Consider the following 18,485-nt stretch of genomic DNA (forward strand, 5'->3'; position numbering starts at 1 on the left):
ATGTGGCGTCAGGGTGGTGCTGGGACATCTCTTCCTATCTACCAAATTGGCTATCACCCAAAACTGGAAAACCCAAACTATCCCTAGCTTAACAGATATCACCCGCAAACTTAACTCCACCTACATACACGAGAAGATGTGGGCGAGGGCTGGTTGCTCATTCGCAGCGTTTGAGAGAGAATGGATTTCATGGAGCTCTTCCCCGCTTGCATTGCAATCCTCTGACTGACCTTGCTTTGTCTGCTTGTTCAATCTAGACCTGATGTATAAGGCATTTCATATGTACACGTTTACCCCATGGATGTACTGAGAACTCTTTGTTGTTCATTATTATTATTTATTATTTGTTTGTTTTATGATTATGCAATGATGTACCGCAATACGGTTCAGTGGGCGCTGCCAATGTGGCTATGTGAAGCGCTGACTCTATAACTGTCCATTGTTGATCAGTAATATGTCTAAAAGTCAATAAAAACACATTGATTCAAAAAAACACTCAATAAGACCTGTCTAGGATTGTAAGTTGGCCACACAGACCTGTCCTACGTCTTTCTTATTTAAGATTTCCTTCTTTAAACGGCCTATAGAAAACCATACCTTGTATTGCATTACACTGGCTGCTTTGTAGGGATGTTCGCTTTCCACCACAGCGTAGTGACTGGAGGTAGTACATGCAGAGAGCTGCTCTGGCTGATTACCAGTTGTACTGTCCGTGGACTGATTTGGGTTGAAGAGCGGAGGTGCATATTTCTGGTTTAAAACTGCAACGGATGGTAGTAATTGTTGCACAAGGCCAAAAACCTCCACAGCAGCCTATAATAGAAGGTAACATAATTGTGATCCAATAGTATGACTCCAAAACTAAAATACTTCTCCAAACAGTCTTCAGATTGCAGAACCTGCTCACAATTCGTACTCTAATGATTCCACACACACAAAAAATGTGTTCATACCTTTGGAATTGCAGCTGCAACTGGTCCAATATGAGCTACCAGAAGTGGAAGCAGCATAGAAAATAGACTGGAAGAACTAAGCAGTTCTGGAATGTCATCAACTAGAAAAGAAAATTGACAATCCATCATACATGAGAATATCATATCACTTTGAACATATCCATTACTACACTTAAAGAGGACTTTCACTAGATTAAAAAATCTAAACTAACTATACAGACATGTAGAGCGGCGCCCAGGGATCTCCCTGCACTTACTATTATCCCTGGGCGCCGCTCCGTTCTCTTCACCTGCCGTCGTCTTTCTCCTATGCTGTAGCTCTGGCCAATCGCAGCGCTCAGCTCATAGCCTGAGAGGCTTTTTTCTCTCTCAGGCTATGACCTGAGCGCTGCGATTGGCCAGCGCTACAGCATGGGAGAATGAGACGCCGGCAGGTTCCACTGGGTGGAGCCTATCATGTGAAGACACCGGAGGCTATACCGGGAGAACGGAGCGGCGCCCAGGGATAATAGTAAGTGCAGGGAGATCACTGGGCGCCGCTCTCCATGTCTGTATACTTCGTTTAGATTTTTTTAATCTAGTGAAAGGTCCTCTTTAATATGAAATGACATTCAAGACATATGATGCATGGATGACTACTAGGCTAAGGCTATACGGTGACATGTGTCACGGTACTTTTCTGTAACAGTCAATGGGGTCACTGCGACTGCAACACGACAGTTGCACAAAAATCCACCATTGACTATCATTACAAAATAGCCTTATAATGTGATACACTCAACTGAAACAATTGTCCAGTTTGAAATTAATGACCTATCCTCATAATAGGTCATCACGGTCTGCCTCACGACACCCCCGCCAACCAGCTCTTTGAAGAGACTGAACACTGCAGTGGCAGGCAGGTGCAATTACATCTCCTCCATCTCAGTCACTTGAATTGGAAGGAGCCATTGTTGGCACACTTCGTCCCATTCAAGTGAATGAGACAGAGGAGCTGTAATTGCACTGCAATGTCAATAGCTAGCAGGTAAACAGTGAAGAGAATGCAGGGCTTGTATGGGGTCTCTTCAAACAACTGATCTGCAGGGGTGCCGGGAATCAGAACTATGGTGATGTAGTATTGGTGACCTATCCTGAGGATAGGTCACCAATGGCAGAAACAGGACAACCCCTTTACAACCAGCAAAATTGGGAACAACTCACCATCAACAGCAAGTGCTCTGTGTAACAGGTCCTTAGCAGCTCTCGTTACAGCATTTACCACGGAAAGTGCCCGGCTGCAGTTTTTGTCTTCTTCATTGGCTTTACTCATTAGCTGAGACTGAAGGTCTCCATCGTACTCACTCCTATAAGGCGCAAATGCAAAAATAAAAAGTAATAGCAAACAGAGGTAAGTACTGCGAAATGATCTTGTTTCCAGGAAATGATGGGGTACAAGCAAATCAATAGTATAAAAGCAATAACAAACCTGTAGTATAAAACTTGTGGGATCTGCCCTCTGGTTTGGTTTGTACCATTGCTGCTCAAACTGCAGGAACTGAAAGTAAACGTCACACCATCTGGACACTGAACGGTGGTTATTCCTCCATCCCCATTAGCTGTGCGGCTGCCATAATTTCTCAGGCGCACGGCATATTTCATGTTTTCCTGTAGAACAAAAGTATAAAATCTTCAGCTTTGCTAAAAAAAAAAAAAAAAAACATTGCACTGTAATTTTGCGATATGTGACTGCCTATTTTTGTACCTTCAAGGGCACAGCTTTATCGAGCCTAATTTCAGCAATATCACTGGGAGAATCGTCAGTTGTGTAAGTGCCTTTTACAAGCTCTAATGATGTCCACCTATGAGAGTGTCCGGCATCACCGGAGTGGTCACTCTGGGGGGGAAAAAAGAAAATGTATGATCACAGATTAAGTCGTGCTTCCACAGAAATTCATACAGGAAAGCATACACCGGTATCAAAAAGAAAAAATTATAATAGAAACAACTGGCAAACACCATGTTCTTTAACTTCTGAAGCCCATCGCCTTTTATTTCCATTTATCATCTCCGCTATTCAAGAGCTATAGCTTTAAATTTTTCCATTGATGTAGCAAGTGGTCAGGATCCGAGTTCTCAGACCCTAGCTGCCAAAGCGAGAGTGGCGGCTGTATAATAATGATGGCAAGGGCACAACTTCTTTGGCCAGAACCATTACCATGACATACCCTTTTTCTTTAGTTTATGTTATTGGTCCTCCGTATTGCTATAAGCAAAACCATAAAAAGGTTAGCCCACAATTAGAAAGGAGTAAAGCAGAGATTAAATAAGCCTCAGATGCTGGAACATCCAACATATGACTGTTCACTCCATTTTGAAGTGCCAGCAGGGAAGTGGTGCCACATGGCCTAGACATGGCCTAGTATGGGGACACAAAATAACCATATAAATGCTTTAATAAGTGTAAACTAACTTGTCCTAAAAAAAATAAAAATAAAAAAATAAAATAAAATATAATTTTATATATATATATATATATATATATATATATATATATATATATATATATATATATATATATTTTATGATGAAAATAAGTTAGTAAGGACATTAGCTTTCAAGCTGGGCAAAAATAACCATCACATGGCTAAAAGTCAGGCATTTTGAGTGATCACCTAGTCACTCATTCTCAGCAATGATTTAAGTGTTGTGCAAGCAAATAAGTAGCATTCATGTGCTTGTTCTTCCTCTAATTATTGGGAAGGGATCGTTCCTTCCCGACGACGGCCTACTCGTCAATGAAGGAAAGAGCAGCAATTACACGCAGCAATCACATCCATTGTATGGGGACGAGCGATGGCTTCAAGATAGATTGTTTCTTGGCAGCAGATGTGTGAACAGCGATCTGCTGCCCAGAAACAATGATTTTGGTGTCTGCATAAATGATAATTTTACCCTGTGAATGAGCGTTCTGCAGCTCCTTTACACCAGCAGATTATCAGGAATGAGCCCCGACGACTGTCCTGTGTAAATCCACCTTAAGCAAACTAAGCGACACTGAATCATTAAATACTGTAATACTCCTTTAAAGGAATAGTAACTTCAAGTTATCCATTTTCCCCTGGGGGATAACCATCTGATCAGTGGGGGTCCCAGTGGTCAGATGCCCACAAAAGAGTTAGTTATCCCCTATCCTGAAGTTACCAGAACACCCCTTTAATCTTTGCAGCTTCTCAAAAAATACTCACATCATCTACTAAAACCTCCAGCTCATACTCATGGATCCCCCCTCCACCATACACACAGAAGCCAACAACCACCACACCAAGTTTATCCACTGAGAAGCAGATGGCATCTGGTGAGCCATTCCCTGTGTTCCAGCTCCGGCCCTGGCTAGTCTTGGTGAAGCGATTAGGGGTGGACTTCACAGAGTGCAGGGAGTTTAATCCATCAACCTGAACAAGAAAGAAAAATGTAGATTACAGGCATCACATTTCTGCTTAGTTTCAAAGAATACTTAAATGTATCATTTTTGGACTATAAGGCACACACTACAACAGAGACAACAAACATACAGCTCTGTTGTAAACATACACAAACAAGCAATGCAGCACAGATTATACATATTGTGTGTGTATAATCTGTGTACCGCACTGCTATGTGTATAATCTACACGCAGCAGTGCGGTACACATACAGTCTGTATAATCTACACACAGCAGTGCAGTACACACATTATACACATACAGTCTGTATAATCTACACGCAGCAGTGCAGTACACACATACACAATCTGTATAATCTACACACAGCAGTGCAGTACACACATACACACAGTCTGTATAATCTACACACAGCAGTGCAGTACACACATACACACAGTCTGTATAATCTACACACAGCAGTGCAGTACACACATACACACAGTCTGTATAATCTACACACAGCAGTGCAGTACACACATACACAATCTGTATAATCTACACACAGCAGTGCAGTACACACATTGTACACGTACAGTATGTATAATCTACACAGCAGTGCAGTACACACATTATACACACACAGTCTGTATAATCTACACACAGCAGTGCGGTACACACATTATACACATACAGTATGTATAATCTACACACAGCAGTGCGGTACACACATTATACACATACAGTCTGTATAATCTACACACAGCAGTGCAGTACACACATTATACACATACAGTCTGTATAATCTACACGCAGCAGTGCGGTACACACATTATACACACACACAGTCTGTATAATCTACACACAGCAGTGCAGTACACACATTATACACATACAGTCTGTATAATCTACACACAGCAGTGCGGTACACACATTATACACACACACAGTCTGTATAATCTACACACAGCAGTGCGGTACACACATTATACACATACAGTCTGTATAATCTACACACAGCAGTGCAGTACACACATTATACACATACAGTCTGTATAATCTACACACAGCAGTGCGGTACACACATTATACACATACAGTCTGTATAATCTACACGCAGCAGTGCGGTACACACATTATACACACACACAGTCTGTATAATCTACACACAGCAGTGCGGTACACACATTATACACATACAGTCTGTATAATCTACACACAGCAGTGCAGTACACACATTATACACACACAGTCTGTATAATCTACACACAGGAGTGCAGTACACACATTATACACATACAGTCTGTATAATCTACACACAGCAGTGCAGTACACACATTATACACATACAGTCTGTATAATCTACACACAGCAGTGCAGTACACACATTATACACATACAGTCTGTATAATCTACACACAGCAGTGCGGTACACACATTATACACATACAGTCTGTATAATCTACACACAGCAGTGCGGTACACACATTATACACATACAGTCTGTATAATTTACACACAGCAGTGCAGTACACACATTATACACATACAGTCTGTATAATCTACACACAGCAGTGCGGTACACACATTATACACACACACAGTCTGTATAATCTACACACAGCAGTGCGGTACACACATTATACACATACAGTCTGTATAATCTACACACAGCAGTGCAGTACACACATTATACACACACAGTCTGTATAATCTACACACAGCAGTGCGGTACACACATTATACACATACAGTCTGTATAATCTACACACAGCAGTGCGGTACACACATTATACACATACAGTCTGTATAATCTACACACAGCAGTGCAGTACACACATACACAATCTGTATAATCTACACACAGCAGTGCAGTACACACATACACACAGTCTGTATAATCTACACACAGCAGTGCAGTACACACATACACAATCTGTATAATCTACACACAGCAGTGCAGTACACACATTGTACACGTACAGTATGTATAATCTACACAGCAGTGCAGTACACACATTATACACACACAGTCTGTATAATCTACACACAGCAGTGCGGTACACACATTATACACATACAGTCTGTATAATCTACACACAGCAGTGCAGTACACACATACACATACAGTCTGTATAATCTACACACAGCAGTGCGGTACACACATTATACACATACAGTCTGTATAATCTACACATAGCAGTGCGGTACACACATTATACACAGTCTGTATAAACTACACACAGCAGTGCGGTACACACATTATACACATACAGTCTGTATAATCTACACACAGCAGTGCAGTACACACATTATACACAGTATGTATAATCTACACACAGCAGTGCGGAACACACATAGAGTCTGTATAATCTACACACAGCAGTGCAGTACACACATTATACACACAGTATGTATAATCTACACACAGCAGTGCGGTACACACATTATACACACAGCAGTGCAGTACACACATTATACACACAGCTGTGCTGAACACATACAAATCTTTGCAGTACTTTTTAGTCAAGAATCGTCTTATAGTCCAAAAAAACCCCAAAAACTTTAAGGTGGTTTTCAGAGATCAGGAAAAATAAAAAATAAACTGGGTGCAGAAATACTATGTCATGCCAGAGCTGCCAACCTCTGCCGGTCTTTACTGTGCAGCAGAGATGAGAAGGCCAGACTTCCACATGTGACAGCTGTAGCCAACCACTGTTCTCAGCACCATATAGCTAATGTCAGTGATTGACTGCAGCCATCAAGTGGGTATTTCAGTATGTTATCACTGCAGCAGACACACAAATACAAGTGAACACTGCATTGGAGGCGCTGGAATGATGGGAATTTAGCAGGTTTAGCAGTTAAAGCCTTCAGAGTTTCTTTTACATAGTTTCAAAGTCTGCTAATATGTGACAGGGGGGAATAACTTACTTAAGAACCCAGAGTTGGTGATGTAAACGATTGCTCAAATAATGGGAAAGATTTACAAAGCTAAAGGCACCACCATTTTGGCTCAATTTATGCTTAATAGCTGGCATATATGCCTTGCATCACATTTGCTATGTGCTTGGATGCTCTTTGCTCCTCTCTAGAAAAGGGGTGTAACATAGTGGGAGTGTCACTGCTTAAAATGACGTAAAGCGTGCCAAAACTGCCCACTTTGCTCCAAAATGTTGGTGCAAATAGATAATAAGTGGCATAAGTGTAGGACTACCATCAGGATGCACAAAATGTATTATACAGTGTGCACCACCGATAAATCTGGCATATCTTCAGGCTACGCAGGATTATTAAATCTGCCTCAATAGGCTTTATTCTGTACCAATATAAAATGTGTACAGGATTAAACTGTAAGTAATACCTCAGATCCAAGGGCGGATGCTGTTAATTCACTGACTATGCTGGCCAGAAGACCACAAGTGTTAGAAACCAGGTGTGATGAGAAGAGCTCATTCTCCCTGCGTAAGCTGTTCCTTACAGGTAGAACGACAATAACCAGCATCTTCTCCAGAACTTCCCGAAAGCTGGTCATTCCAGAAACATTTTCTTCACTCTGGGTAACACAAAGCATACAATATCTTACTAAAAAGTTACACAAATGCTTGATTTGTCAGGGAATTTGCACACCAGGACAATGCATAGCTCATCATATATAACCAATATAGGCTACTTTCACACCTGCGTTAGGTGCGGATCCGTCTGGTATCTGCACAGACTGATCCGTACTTATAATGCAAACGCTTAGATCCGTTCAGAACGGATCAGTTTGCATTACCATGAACAAAAAAATTAAAATAATTTTTTTAAATTTTTTTTTGTTCATGATAATGCAAACTGATCCGTTTTGCCTTTACATTGAAAGTCAATGGGGGACGGATCCGTTTGAAAATTGAGCCATATTGTGTCAACTTCAAACGGATCCGTCCCCATTGACTTACATTGTAAGTCTGGACGGATCCGTTTGCCTCCGCACGTTCAGGTGTCCGCTCGCTGAGCGGAGGCTGAACGCTGGCAGACTGATGCATTCTCAGTGGATCCGCATCCACTCAGAATGCATTAGGGCTGGACAGATCCGTTCGGGGCCACTTGTGAGAGCCTTCAAACGGAACTCACAAGCGGAGCCCCGAACGCTAGTGTGAAAGTAGCCATAAATGGGTTATCCAAGAATTTGATATTGATGATCATCAATATTAGATCATCAGGAAACCGACTCACAGGACCACTGCCAATCAGCTATTCAGAGAGGCTGCACCACTCTGTGTGCGATTAGGTCTCTTCCCAGGCCAGTGAGGTCACTGTACAGCAGTCACGTGGCCTACGTGCAGCTCAGTGCCATTCAAGTGAAAAAGGGAAAAAATAAAATAAAAGCATGCCTAGTTTCCATGCTAAAAGTTCTAAATGCTGAAAACTTTGTTTCACTTATGCATAATTCATTCATGCCTTCTACAAAACGAGAACATACATAGATAACATACATTTAAAATAATCTTCCCAGACCTGACTTAGCTTTTCCATGCAGGATACCAGCAGAGGAAAGCGATGTGCCAGTGCAGTGTCATTTTCTGTGCTGACCTGCTTGATCATGGAACGTAGCAGAACTTCACCATCATAAGCAATGGGAAAAATTGAAGTAAGCTTCACAGAAGTGTGGCAGAGAGCTGACATAACTGCAGCTAGCAGGCGACTGCTTGAGGTCTTGAAATTTGCTTCCTGGATGTCCTTTAAAAAAAAGTGAACAAATGAGTGACCAAGACAACAATGTAACAAAGCATGTGCTCAGAGGAAACAATACTATGCGATATCATTTGGGCATCAGGATAGGTTTTAATCCATTTCTCTAAACCCTTCCCACCTTGCGTCTTCCTATTACGTTGGTAGTTGACACAAAGCTACATTATACAGCTGGCAGCTAGCTCTTTCATTGCCGGGGTTGGACTTAACTCCAGTCCCAGCAGTTTAACCCCTTAGATGCTGCAGTCAATACTGACCGCAGCATCTTAATGGCTACAGAGAGGAAGGGGGATACTTCTCTCTCACACAAATCACCCCCACCCTGAACAGTGCAACTGCAAGGTGTCAAGTGGTTGGTTATGGCAGCCAGAGGCCTAGAAATGACCATTAGGCCTGGCCCTGCCTTTGACAAGACCAAATAGGCATTACATAAATTTTTACAGTAACATATATAATACAATGTGATACAGTACTATTGCAGTGTATTATCTAATCAGAAGGTCACAATATTTGTACCTGATCCAAGCAGTTCAGTAAATCGCAGAGACATGCCCACTGGAGTGCTGGTGTGGGGTAAAAGGAATGGAAGCAGGCGGTGAAGGTGTTATGACACTCCTGAAGAACAGCTTCCAGAAGGCTTAATGGCTGACTCAGATAACCTTGGGGATCATTGTCCAGTTTCATCATACAGTTATCCACACCTTCCGAAAGGATTTTCCTTAGCAATGTCCTTGTCTTTCCGATGCATTCAGCCAGTTTGGTTGTTTCGTCTATGACTGGTTTAGTTGTGGCTTAAAAAAATAAAAAATTAATAATATTATTATTATAATAATAAATTAGGGCTGCAGTAAATGATTAGATTACTCGATTAATCGTAAAAAATAATTAGAAAAAAATGAATTAATAGACTGTTTTCCCTTATAAAAACTCATCATACTCCTTCACCTGTCCTCTGCTTTCAACATTGTGACCACTACCTTCTGTTGCAAACTCTCATCTCTTGGCATCACTGACCTGGCCCTCTCCTGGATCACATCATACCTCCCAGACCGGACGTTTAGAGTCTGCCACTCTCACACCACCTCCTCGTCTCATTCCCTCTCTGTTGGTGTCCCGCAAGGCTCTGTCCTAGGACCCCTGCTCTTCTCTATCTACACTTTTGGCCTGGGACATCTCAGAGTCCCATGGCTTTCAGTATCACTCTTAGGCCTCATGCACACGACCGTTGTGTGCCTCCGCGGCCGTTGTTCCGTTTTTTTTTTCGGACCCATTGACTTTCAATGGGTCCGTGGAAAAAATCGGAAAATGCATTGTTTGGCTTCAGCGTCCGTGATCCATTTTTCCAGTCCGTGAAAAAAATATGACCGGTCCTATTTTTTTCACGGACAATGGTTCACGGACCCATTCAAGTCAATGGGTCCGTGAAAAATCACGGATGCACACAAGATAGTCATCCGCGTCCGTGATCCGTGTCCGTTTTTCCTATCATTTTCAATGCAAACTTGACTTAGTTTTTTTGTTTCATTTTTCATGTCCGTGGATCCTCCAAAAATCAAGGAAGACCCACGGAAGAAAAAACAGTCACGTTACAACGGAAATTCATTTTGATGACCGCAAAAAAAAAAAAAACGGTCGTGTGCTTGAGGCCTTATGCTAATGACACACAAATCTACCTCTCTGGTCCAGACATCACCACCTTACTATCCAGAATCCCACAATGTCTATCTTCTATATCATCCTTTTTCTCCTTTCGCTTTCTAAAACTTAACATGGATAAAACTGAATTCTTCATCTTTCCACCATCTTGCTCATGACAATAAAATGGCAGGCAAGGGGCACTGTACAGTCATCAAATGTCAGATCTTAGGTTATACAGTGTAATCCTCTCAGATTACAATGTATAACATCTTATGTGCGTTTGTCACTTTTTAGGTTTATATTTGAATTTCCCGCCCAGTTCCGCTCCCATGCGCAGCTGCTGCTCGCAGGGAACGGAACCAGGAAGTCAAATGCCGACCGGTGTTCTGCCAGATCTCTATACCTTGCGAAAAGTCTATACCGGAAGTGACGCGGCCGCACAGGAATCAGTTGGAGGAGGGTGTGCGCGGCGCTGCACAAGTGCACATCCACTGGCTTAGGAAAGAATAGTTGCAGCGCCGTGATAGAAGTACTTCGTGCACCGCGCGTGCGCACTTAGGGGTATAGAGATTTTGCAGCGCAAAATGTTGCATCACATCGCCCTACCCCCGAGTGCGCACAAATCATCAGATCAAAATCAGGATGAACTGCAACAGATGATTTGTGCGTGCGTGCGCACTCAGGGGTAGGGAGATCTGATGCAACATTGTGCGCTGCAAAATCTCTATACCCCTAAGTGCGCACCCGTCTCCAGCTGATTCCTGTGCGGCCGCGTCACTTCCGGTATAGATTTTTCGCAAAGTAGAGATCTGGCAGAACACAAGTGAAGGACATCGCCGGCAGAAGGTGAAGGGACTCTGCAATGTTACCCCGAGCATGACTCTGGGTTACCGCTCCTGGCAGCGAAAATTAACCCTGAAAATAAATGTTCATGGGTGTTAAAAGTTTTGAACAGTTGTGGAATGGCTAAAACTAAGGTGCAATACGACTCTGCTGACCACTCAGCTCTTGATTCCGCTCAGCAAGGTCTGTACAGATTCATAGAAAGTCTACAGATTTTCTACAAACCCGTGCAACGCTCGCTAGGAGCAGAAACTAAAGGGCCCTTGTTTAACAACTCTTCAGAAGTTTGTTAAAATGAAAAGGTACTGTTTAATAAAACATTGTAAAAATGAGGTTAGTAAAAGATTGATACCTGATATAGGGTATATCTCACACGTGTAGACTCTCAAAAGTCGCAGACAGCAAGTCCCAACAAAACGCAATCTCTCCAAGTCCAGCAGGGTTGCCGTGTACTGAAAGCCTTTTAACCCTCTTAGCTCTTCTACGCCTAATACCAACGTGGTCCAACTCCAGTGCAAAATACTCAGCAGGGATTCAAAACACTCCTGTACAAAACAATAAAAAAAAAGCTGATTTAACCACTTCCAGACCGGGCCATTTACCCCCCTTCCTGACCAGGCCTAATTTTGAAAATCTGACATGCGTCACTTTATGTGGTAATAACTTTGGAACGCTTTTACTTATCCAAGCCATTCTGAGATTGTTTTCTCATGACATATTGTACTTCATGTTAATGGTACATTGAAGTCAATATGTTTTACCTTTATTTATAAAGAAAATCCAAAAGTTAACGAAAATAGGAAAGAATTCACTGTTTTCTAAATTTGAAGCTCTCTGCTTTTAAGACAGATCGTGAAGATGCAAAATATTTATTAACATTCCCCATATGTCTACTTTATGTTGGCATCATTTTAGTTATGTTGGCATCATTTAGTTTAGTGAAATGGTTCAGAATTTTAGAAGCAATTGTTGAAATTTTTAAAGGGTTTCTATCACTTTGTTTCACCTATTTAGCTTTCAGACACTAGCGATCCGCTAGTGTCTGCTTTATCTAACCATCCTAATATAAGAGTTTATTGTCCTGCCGTTTAGCTAAAAAAATAACTTATATAGATATGCAAATGAGCCTCTAGGTGCTATGGGGGCGTCATTAGCACCTAGAGGCTCCGTCTACCTTAACAAACTGCCGCCGCCCAGCGCGTCCCTCCAGCCCGCCCATCTCCAGCTGAAGCGATCCTCTCCGTGCGCGTCTCTGTTCTGCGCATGCGCAGTGAATGTCTGATCGCTTCCCTGCTCAGACATCTCCACTGCGCCTGCGCCGATGACGTCATAGTGCTCCGAGGAACAGGCGCAGTGGAGATGTCTGAGCAGGGAAGCGATCAGACATTCACTGCGCATGCGCCGAATACGAGGAGCATCGCATTCCGGAGGAGATGGGCGGGCTGGAGGGACGCGCTGGGCGGCGGCAGTTTGTTAAGGTAGACGGAGCCTCTAGGTGCTAATAACGCCCCCATAGCACCTAGAGGCTCATTTGCATATCTATATAAGTTATTTTTTTAGCTAAACGGCTGCCCAATAAACAGTTATATTAGGATGGTTAGATAAAGCAGACACTAGCGGATCGCTAGTGTCTGAAAGCTAAATAGGTGAAACGAAGTGATAGAAACCCTTTAAGAAAAGTCAACTTTTTTTTTAAGGACCAATTCAGTTCTGAAGTCACTTTGTGGGGCTTACATAATAGAACCAACCCATAAATGACCCCATTTTAGAAATGACACCCCTCAAAACTATTAAATTAACTGGTTTTAGAAATGTTGTTAAGACTTTAGGTATTTCACAGGAATTAAAGTAAAATATGCTACCCACTTTCTCCTGAATACAGTAACACCCCAATTGTGGTCGTAAACTGTCATTTGTGGATACGCCAGGGCTCAAATGGGAAGGAGCGGCATCTGAATTTTCTAACATGGAATTTTCTGTCATGGTTTTTAAGAGCAATAACTTTTTTTTATTTTTTGTTGAATGAGCTGCATGAGGGCTTATTTTGTGCGAGACAAGCTGTACCCCAAAATGGTGCAAATAAAAACTACATTTGGCTTTCTGGTTGCTTTTTATCTCATTTTTGGGAGGTGAAGGCACAAAAAAAGCTGTTTGGTGTCATTATTCTATTTTTTTTCACAACGTTTCTCTTAATGGGTTAGATCATGTAATATTTTTATAGATCCGGTCATTACGGACTCAAGGATACGAAATATGTCTAGTCTAGTTTTTTTTATTTTACACCAAAACATTTTTAGAAAGGAAAAAAAAATAATTATGTTTTTGTGTTGCCATTTTCTTAGAGCCATATATATTTTTTTTCCTTTCTCTGGCTATAGTCTTGTGTAAGGGCTTGTTTTTTTTTTGTGGGACAAGGTGACTTATTGCTACCATTTTGGGGTACATACGACTTTTTGATTGATTAATACTATGTTTTTTTTTGGCTCACCTCCCAAAAAACTTTTTTTTTTTTATGGCGTTCACCTGATGGGGTAGATCATATGATACTATTAGAGAGCCAGTCGTTGAGGACACGATGATACCAAATAGGTCTAGGTTTTATTTTTATTCTTCCATTTTTTAAATAACGATTTTGGGGGGGAAATTTTTTATTTTATTTTTAAATATGAAACTTTTTTTCATTTTTTATTTTACACTTTGTGTCCCCCAATAAGGTCATACAAGACCTCTGGGGACATTTAACTTTTTTTTTTTTACTATTGATTTGACATAGTAGCCCCAGTTACAGGGGAAATACACCCCCCAGAGAGGCTGTACAGCAGAATACAAAGCTGTACAGCCTCCGTGCAGGGCTGATCGAGGTCTATGGAAGACCAGACAGCACTCACCGTGCCCCGGCAATCACATGATCAACGGGCCAGGAAACTATCTAGAAGGCAGGGACACCCAGGACTGGTCCCCTGCCTTTTTCTCTGGGGTGCCCTGCTGTCACTGACAGCTGGCCCCCCCGCACGGCAGCTGCAAGATTAGCGTGCAGCTGCCATCTCTGAATGGACGTTCAGAACGTCTATTCAGAGATTAAACGTCCTTGGGCTGTCGGTTTGAGTCAATGGGTGGTCGGGAAGTGGTTAAAGGAAGTGTCTCATTTAAAATGCTATCTGCCAGTTAAAAACCAGATAGTAACACATGTCCTTTTTTTCTAATCTGTTTTTATTTACTGAATGCTGTTTATTTTAATTCTATTTCCTGAACATGATTATGGGGGCAGCCATCTTGCCTGAGCTGTTCTTAATAGCATTTAGAAAACATTAAGAAAATTGCTTTAAGACAGCCCCATGGTTCATAGACACAATAGACCGGAGGGGACATCATTGACTTCTATGGGAGAGTTTTCTAGGCATGCTCTGTGACCTGTGCAAAGGTCATTGTACAAGGAAAGAAGAGATACGATGACAATCACCTATTGTGAATGGTGGATCCTGTCTTATATATACACATAGGTGGTTTCAATACAGGCAGGATTAGAATGACAGATAAGCAGGTAACTGCGGTAAAGTGATCTGTACAGAGCAAAAAGTGGCGCCTATTAGGTTTAGTGACCATTCCGAGAACTGTAGGATTTTATGCTTTTTGTTCAAATATAGATATTGACATGAAAAAAAATAAAAAATTAAAAATATGGTTAACATAAAATGTGATTTAAACAATAGGCCATTTTCTGATCACACATTCCTGTAACCAAAAACGCCATAGACAGCAGACTACTGGAACAAATATATGAGGGAAGGGGACATACCACTGAAACGGATCGAGCAAATGATCTCTTCAGGATATGCACTGGTTCACTGACTTGCTGTTTTCCTTTAGCAGCACTCCCATCACTTGTAGGTAGTCTGGAAGATGAATGGCACACAAGACATGTCAGAAATATACATCATTACCAGTATGCTTTAGTGGGGACAAATCATACCAGCATCTATCAATTAGAATAGAAACCTGCTCCAAACTTTTGTACCTGGGAGAAACATTCATCTTAGAAGTAATAGAGATAAATAACAGGTGGGAAAATAAGAAAATGTGAAATTGCAAAGTTGAAGTTACAAATATTCACCCAGGGAACCTCAGCCACAGTCATGATCTCTTCAATTACAGCTTGGTAGAAGTAACATAAGGCCTCTTTCACACGGGCATCCCGGATTTGCTCCAGATGAGCTGCGCGTGCATTGCCGGAAACCCATGCGAGTAGGCATGCAATTGCAGTCAGTTTCGACTGCAATTGCGCTCCGACGTTCAGTTTTTTATCTGCGCTAGTGCAATGCGTTTTGCACACGCGTGAGAAAAAACTGAATGTGGTAGCCAGGCCCGAACTCTGACTTCTTCACTTAAGTTCGGGTTTGGGTTAGGTGTTCTATTCATTTTATTATTTTCCCTGGTTATAAAGGAAAATAGCATTCTTAATACAGAATGCTTACTAAAATGTGCCTTGAGGGGTTAAAAAATAAACTCACCTCATCCACTTGTTCGCGTAGCTGGCAGTTTCTTCTTTCTTCTTCTTCTTTCAGGATCTGCAAAAGGACCTTTGATGACGTGGTGGTAAGCGCGATTACGTCAAAGGTCCTTTTGCAGGTCCTTAAAGAAGAAAGAAGACGATGCCGGCTGCACGAACAAGAGGATGAGGGGAGTTAATTATATATATATTTTTTTAACCCCTCAAGGCACATTTAATAAGCATTCTGTATTAAGAATGCTATTATTTTCCCTTATAACCACTTGCTTGCGGATGCTTGCGATTTTCACGCAGATTCATTCATTTCTATGGGGGCCTGCGTTGCATGAAAAACACAGAATATAGAACATGCTGCGATTTCCACGTAATGCATAAGTGATGCGGGAAAATCACAGCTCAGCTGAATGGCCCCCATTGAAGTGAATGGGTCCGGATTCAGTGTGGGGTGCAATGCGTTCACCTCACGCATTGCACCCATGCGGAAAACTCGCCCATGTGAAAGGAGCCTAAGTGGTACAAGCAGTTACTAAACGGATGTCAGGAGCTCATCATGTACAGTCGCCATCACAGCATAAGAAAGAGAAATTTTAACTCAACTGCTATTCGAAAAAAATATCTTCCTGACAAGACTGTTTTCAAAGTTCTTACCTATACAGTAGCTGGGGGATTTGACCTGCATTTACATCTGTGCCATTATTTGATTTCTTGGAGCTTTTGAATTGAAAAACGACGCTAGAAAACCAAACACAAATATGAGCACACCAAGTTTATTGATGAGGTAAAACATACTTATAGCATCACTTCAAAGATTAAAAACCTGCATACCAAGTAATTCCAGGCAAAACTTGAAGCTTTGCTTTAAAATCCATTACAACTCTTTTAAAGGTTACAGACACCTTTGACTTGGAAATGTATTTAATTTTTTTATCAGACTCCTGCTAAGTAGTTTAGAACCTGCAAACAGTTCAGACTTCTCTCATGTGCTGATGTCCTGGATGCTGCTGCCCTCACTAGCTCTCATACATTAGCACAGCTTCATTCCTGGACCGATTTCCCTGCACCTATATCAGGAACGGAGCCCCCGTAAAGTGGTGGCTGAAGGACTGAATTGAAAGGGAGCCGCGCATGGGAATCGCACATGAGGGCCAACCGCATCCCGACGAAATAGCCAATCCAGAGCTTGGCTATTTCGACGCTCCATAGAAAAAGAATGGAGGGAGGCTGTGCATGCTCAGTGCGCCCTCCACAGCTTTCAGGGCTCCATTCTCGATATAGGTGCGGGTTCCAGCGGCTGGGACCCTCACCTATCAGACAGTGGAGCAAGCACAGGCAGGAGCGATGTGCTACGTGAGCTCCTGTCTGCACTCACTCCACTCTGCTCAAAGCCTGTACCGATGTGACAGGCAAGGCTTTACCAGCACATCAGTACAGATTCAAAAATGCTACAGGCAACTGAATTATATATGTCCATTTTGTGAGGAAAAAAATATAATATATATATATATTACAAAAATGAAGAACATTAAGAAGAGGATTTAATAAAGTTTATGTGAACGTTTAGGTGGACATTAATGGAAGGACCAGTGGTATATGTCACTGGCAGGTTCAGACTTTTCTGCCAAGACAAGGTAAACAGCAGCAGTATTTTGCAGCCATAGAAGCGAGTGAGAGAAGTCTACAGAAGACTTCCAGTCACCAAGAATTCTACCTTTATAGGGTTTGAACCACAAACATTATTCAGCTCTCGACAGGTACGGTAGGTGAAAAAAACATCTGATCTCTGAGCATTCAACTGCTGGAACTACCACTGTTGATGAGAACAGAGGTCCGCTCTGAACGGTGCTGTAGTGTGCATGTGTGACCAGTGATCTATTCACCAATGGGACAGTGACTGCTACTGTCAGCGGTCTCATAGAAATCAATGGAGTAGTGGTCATGCCTAGGCCTGTTCTCAGTAATGGAATATGTCAACAGTTGTCCACCCTGCGATCACACATTGATCAACTATACTGTAGATAAGTGATAAATGTTGCTCGTGGGCCAACGACTAAGGGTACAGTCACACAACTGTATTTTTCAGACCGCAAAGGCGTACTGATAGGGAACTTAGATTGTGAGCTTCATTGGGGACAGCTTAAAGAGGACCTTTTACTGATCCTGACATTGTGAACTAAGTATACAGACACGGAGAGCGGCGCCCGGGGATCTCACTGCACTTACTATTATACCTGGGCGCCGCTCCGTTCTCCCGCTATGCCCTCCGGTATCTTCGGTCACTAAGTTATAGTAGGCGGAGATTTCAGTCACTAAGTTATGGTAGGCGGAGTCTGCCCTTGTTCTGCTGTAGCGCTGGCCAATCGCAGCGCAGAGCTCACAGCCTGGGAGAAAAGAACCTTGGAGGGCGCCCAGG

At 42.1% G+C, this 18,485-nt stretch overlaps 1 protein-coding gene across 1 annotated transcript in view; it reads right to left on the reverse strand.

Moving 5' to 3' along the window:
* LOC120993876 (E3 ubiquitin-protein ligase MYCBP2-like) overlaps nucleotides 1–16,802 on the reverse strand; it is a 58,213-nt gene extending 41,411 nt beyond the window's left edge. The window contains exons 1-12 of the mRNA XM_040422347.1: nucleotides 16,724–16,802; nucleotides 15,365–15,461; nucleotides 11,921–12,113; nucleotides 9,604–9,878; nucleotides 8,854–9,075; nucleotides 7,718–7,909; nucleotides 4,181–4,387; nucleotides 2,698–2,829; nucleotides 2,422–2,600; nucleotides 2,157–2,299; nucleotides 954–1,054; nucleotides 598–813 (exon numbers count right to left, since the gene is read on the reverse strand). Of these exons, the coding sequence (XP_040278281.1) occupies nucleotides 598–813; nucleotides 954–1,054; nucleotides 2,157–2,299; nucleotides 2,422–2,600; nucleotides 2,698–2,829; nucleotides 4,181–4,387; nucleotides 7,718–7,909; nucleotides 8,854–9,075; nucleotides 9,604–9,774 (1,563 nt within the window). The 5' untranslated portion in view covers nucleotides 9,775–9,878; nucleotides 11,921–12,113; nucleotides 15,365–15,461; nucleotides 16,724–16,802. The remainder of the gene's footprint in view (nucleotides 1–597; nucleotides 814–953; nucleotides 1,055–2,156; nucleotides 2,300–2,421; nucleotides 2,601–2,697; nucleotides 2,830–4,180; nucleotides 4,388–7,717; nucleotides 7,910–8,853; nucleotides 9,076–9,603; nucleotides 9,879–11,920; nucleotides 12,114–15,364; nucleotides 15,462–16,723) is intronic.
* Between the last annotated feature and the right edge of the window lie 1,683 nt (nucleotides 16,803–18,485).

This window comes from Bufo bufo, chromosome 3, assembly GCF_905171765.1.
Source record: "Bufo bufo chromosome 3, aBufBuf1.1, whole genome shotgun sequence".
NCBI lineage: Eukaryota > Metazoa > Chordata > Amphibia > Anura > Bufonidae > Bufo > Bufo bufo.